Genomic DNA, 4,596 nt, shown 5'->3' with positions numbered 1-4,596 from the left:
GGCTCTAGGGCAGTGGGTCGGCGACAATCACTCTAGGGTAGAGATGCGATGCTGGTGATGATCCTTCCTTCCGGCGACGGCTGGGAAACCTCAGGATCGGAAGAGGGAAGAGAGGAGACGATGGTGTGCGGCTCGGGAGGGAAGAGGAGACAAGGAGTTCGACTGTCGGCACTAGGCATAGAGAAGGGAGAGGGTGATCGGCTCAGGGAAGAGGAGTAGGCATTGACTCTAGGGCAGAGGAGGAGACGACCGCGTGCAGCTCAGGAGAGAAGAGAAGGTCGGCCGGCGATGAGATGAGGAGAGGAAGGTTCAGCGACGGCGTGTGGCTCAGGAGAGAAGAGAAGGTCGGCCAGCGATGAGATGAGGAGAGGAAGGTTCAGCGACGGCGTGCGGCTCGGGAGAGAAGAGGAAGTTCGGTGCAGAGAGGAGATCCGGAGGCAAGGGAAGGGGTTCGACGCTAATAAGAATATAAAGTTAGGGTTAAATATTTTTAACTTAGGTTTTAATTAACCAACTTTATGTTAACCTAGTTAATCAACTCCTTTAATTGGGATATCCAAACAAGCTTTCCCTTCGCCCAATAATTAATCCCGACGGCGTGTGGCTCGGGAGAGAAGAGAAGGTCGGCCGGCGATGAGATGAGGAGAGGAAGGTTCGGCGACGGCGTGCGGCTCGAGAGAGAAGAGGAAGTTCGGCGCAGAGAGGAGATCCGGAGGCAAGGGAAGGGGTTCGACACTAATAAGAATATAAAGTTAGGGTTAAATATTTTTAACTTAGGTTTTAATTAACCAACTTTATGTTAACCTAGTTAATCAACTCCTTTAATTGGGATATCCAAACAAGCTTTCCCTTCGCCCAATAATTAATCCCCTTAAACTCATCATACGAGCTCCAAAAAATTCCCAGAAAATTTCTAAAATTTCTAAAAAATTCTCTTAAGGTATTTTGTCCATTTAACCTTATTATTGGGTTATAGTATTTTACATTCTCCTCCACTAATAAAAATTTGATCCCCAAATTTTGTTATTACCATCAGCAAGTACTAGCAATAGATAGATAGTATAAATGCTGAACGAAAAATTAACCCACATATCTCAAGTGAAAAGATGGGGGTGTCGAGCTTAGATTGTATCCTCGAGCTCCCAAGTAGCCTCCTCGTCAGAATAATGTTGTCATCCGACTTTAACCAACCGGATCGTCTTGTTCCACAGTTGACGCTCCTTCTGATCCAGAATCCATTGTAGAACCTCCTCGTAAGTAACGTCAGGATGAATGGGAACTGGTATATTTGACATAACATGTGCTGGGTTTGCTACATATCTCCTTAGCATCGGCACATGGAATACATCGTGAATGCCTGCCAGAGCCGGTGGTAGAGCCAGACGATAAGCTACCGCTCCAATCCTCTCCAAGATCTGGAAAGGTCCAATGTATCGTGGAGCTAGCTTGCCTTGGAGGCCAAATCTCTTCACCCCTTTCGTGGGTGATACTCTCAAAAATACATGGTCTCGAGTAGAGAACTCCAGGGGTCTACGTCTCCAATCAGCATAACTCTTCTGACGGTCCTGCGCCTCGGACATCCTCTATCTAATAATGTGAACCAACTCTGCCTCCTGCTGAGCTCTCTGCGGTCCTAGCAGCTGGGCCTCTCCAACCTCCTCCCAGAGGGTGGGTGTCCGACAAGGTCTACTATACAACGCTTCAAACTGAGCCATCTGGATAGTTGAATGATAGTTGTTGTTGTAGGCGAACTCTACTAATGGTAGGTGGTCCTCCCAACTGCCTCCGAAATCCACAATGCACGACCTCAGCAAATCCTCTAAAGTTTGGATGGTCCACTCTCATGCCCATCTGTCTGTGGATAAAAAGCTGTACTGAAATGGAGTTGAGTGCCCAAGGTCTGCTGTAGACTCTGCTAGAACCGGGACATGAAATGTGGGTCTCTATCCGATATAATACTCAATGGAACACCATGCAATTTGATGATCTCCCGACGATATAGCTTTGCCAATCGATCTAGAGAATTGGTCCTCCAGATCGCTAAGAAGTATGCGGATTTGGTTAATCAGTCAACGACTACCCAAATCATGTCATAGCCTCGTCGTGTCCTAGGCAATCCCATCACATAAATTGTCACGCCCCAGGTAGTCCCTGCCAGAAGAAATTTTGGTAGCATCTCCCCTGTACGGGTGACAATCTGAGACTTATATACATAGCCCTCAGAGCTCACACTCATCAGCCAACACGGCTGGTATATATATCAAACAAAAATAAAATCATCCACGCAGTTATAATAAAATAGCCTTCGGCTGTCAGCACAAAACAAAAGAAAATGAAAATATCATCTAAACTTACCTCTTCTACCCGTCCAGCAGGACGTAGCAAAACATACCAAATATAATCCACCAAGCAAACAAAACCCAACCAGTACATTACTCAAAGACAAGCCACACAAAATCCAGAGTATCAAAACCAGAACAAGTCTGAAACATAACTCTAAACAAATAAACAGAAACCAAAAGACCAAAGCAAAAATCTTTATGGCAAGGGGCTGCGACTGATACTGAACTGGTGGCTGAGATTGCTACTGGGCAAGTGGTTGAGGCTGCGACTGGTATTGGACCAAGGGTTGGGGTTGTAGCTGATACTGAGGTCCCAAAACAGAACCCTGCGATACCATGTGAGAACTAGAGTGCTCCTGTCCGTGCATGCCATATGCAACTACTGCCGGAGGGGCTATCCGCTGCGGACGATGCGAAGACTGGGCTTTCTACCCCCCTCACTGAGTCTCTATCTGAACGAACTGTCCTCCCTGAATAGAAACTCCAGAAGCCACATGTTGAGCCTTCAGTGAGCAATCTCGTATCATGTGCCCAGGTAGTTTACAATAATAGCAAACTGACTGTCCCAGGGAGCATGCTGATGTGATGTGATCTCTAGATCCACATCGGGTGCAGTGCATGTCACTGGAGGACTGTTTCTGTTTCTACTGAGAAGATCAGAAACTTCTGGTGGAAGTCTGCCTCGATTTTTGAGGTTGGCCTGATGCACAGAAGTACCCTGACCCGACTGACTGTGACCACTCTATTGTTGTCCGATACTCTGTGGTTGTTGAGTCTGTCCTTAAGTCTGATATGTTTGCTTCCTTTTCTTGTCCGCATTCGCTCTCTGCTGAGCCACCTCAATCATAAGAGCTCTATCCAACGCCTCTATATACGATGAATTACCAAAACCTGCAATCTTTACTTGGAGATGTCCATCCAGTCCCTGGACAAACTGAAGCATACGAGACCTATCCTCAGCAACTAATTCTGGATAAAATCTGGCCAACCGATTAAATTCGGCATTGTATTCTGTCACCGTGCGGTTGTTCTGCCGAAGACTCAGAAAATCCTGTTGGTGTGTCATCTGATATGACTGTGGGAAGTATTGGCTCTCAAAAGCCTCTCTAAATTTCGCCCAAGTGATGTGCTGCTCACCTATAATCGAGCGCTGCGTATCCCACCAGATGTCATCCTTATCCCATAAATGATAAGCAATCAGCTCTGCCTTCTCCCACTCGGAGCAAGCCATATAGAAAAAAGTTCACTCCAAAGTCTCTATCCAAGATTGAGCTACACTCGGATCGGTCTATCCGCGAAATAGCGTGAATCTGCTCTTCATCGACTCTGCCAAAGCTTGGATCCGAGCTCGTGCTGCAATCATATCAGTAGGGTGAGTAGGGATCATCGCGGGAACTGGTGGAACTACTGGAGCTGGTACTACAAGTGGTACCGCTAGATAGGTCGGGAGACGTACCCCTAGTGCTGCTGCATAAGCCGAGGAAGGTACCACTGGTGGCACTACAGGATCAATATATGCAGGAGCAGCTGGAGGTACGGTAAGTGGTGGTACCAGATAAGGAGCAACTGGTATTGCTGGTGCGGGTGCCAAGTATGTAGTAGGTGCAAGTGTAACTAGTGTTGCTGGTGTCGGATACGTAATAGCAGGCACAGGTGGCGGTGGTACCGGGTACGTAGTAGCAGGCACTGCTGGTGGAGGGGTCGAGTATGTCGCAGATGGTACTGCTGGTGGTACAGTGGATACTGTAGGTGCGGGTAACTCTGGAGAATGAACCTTTGGAATTCGAGAGCCTGACGCGCCTGCAGTATCATGAGGAGTCTGTCCCTGACTGATAGGCTCAATCCCAATAGACTTCTCTGGCGACTCCGTCGCCAAAGACTCCAACGCCCTCTTGCGTGGTCGTCCTGCACCACGTCTAGGCATGGGAACACGTGTACCTTGCCTCATATCTGTTAAATTTATTACCCAGGTATTAATACAAGTACTAAAGTAATCAACATACCTATTTGCCGTCTGGAGATGTTCGGTCGCTGTCCAGTTCCCATTTATGACCTCGGAACTTCGAAACGAGAAAATCGATGAAAATCCATATAAATCTGAAACAGAATTCCGAAATATGAACATAACGGAAATCCGTACAAATCTGAAAATACCCAGATTGACTCGCAAAACCTGGCTCTGATACCAAATAAATTGTCACACCCCAGTAGTCCCTGCTAGAAGAAATTTCGGTAGCATCTCCCTTGTACGGGT

The 4,596-nt window shown here is 47.1% G+C and overlaps 1 protein-coding gene across 1 annotated transcript; it reads right to left on the bottom strand.

The window, feature by feature from the left end:
* Positions 1-3,630: 3,630 nt before the first annotated feature.
* LOC122029008 (extensin-like) lies at positions 3,631-4,388 on the bottom strand. The gene is made up of 2 exons (XM_042587972.1): positions 4,346-4,388; positions 3,631-4,292 (listed from the first exon to the last, which is right to left on the bottom strand). The coding sequence occupies exons 1-2, from the start codon at positions 4,386-4,388 to the stop codon at positions 3,631-3,633; spliced, it is 705 nt and encodes a 234-aa protein (XP_042443906.1).
* Positions 4,389-4,596: the final 208 nt, after the last annotated feature.

This window comes from Zingiber officinale, chromosome 10B (assembly GCF_018446385.1).
Source record: "Zingiber officinale cultivar Zhangliang chromosome 10B, Zo_v1.1, whole genome shotgun sequence".
Classification (NCBI taxonomy): Eukaryota; Viridiplantae; Streptophyta; class Magnoliopsida; order Zingiberales; family Zingiberaceae; genus Zingiber; species Zingiber officinale.
Note: the sequence above shows the minus strand (reverse complement) of the source record. Positions and strands in the feature narration are given on the sequence as shown.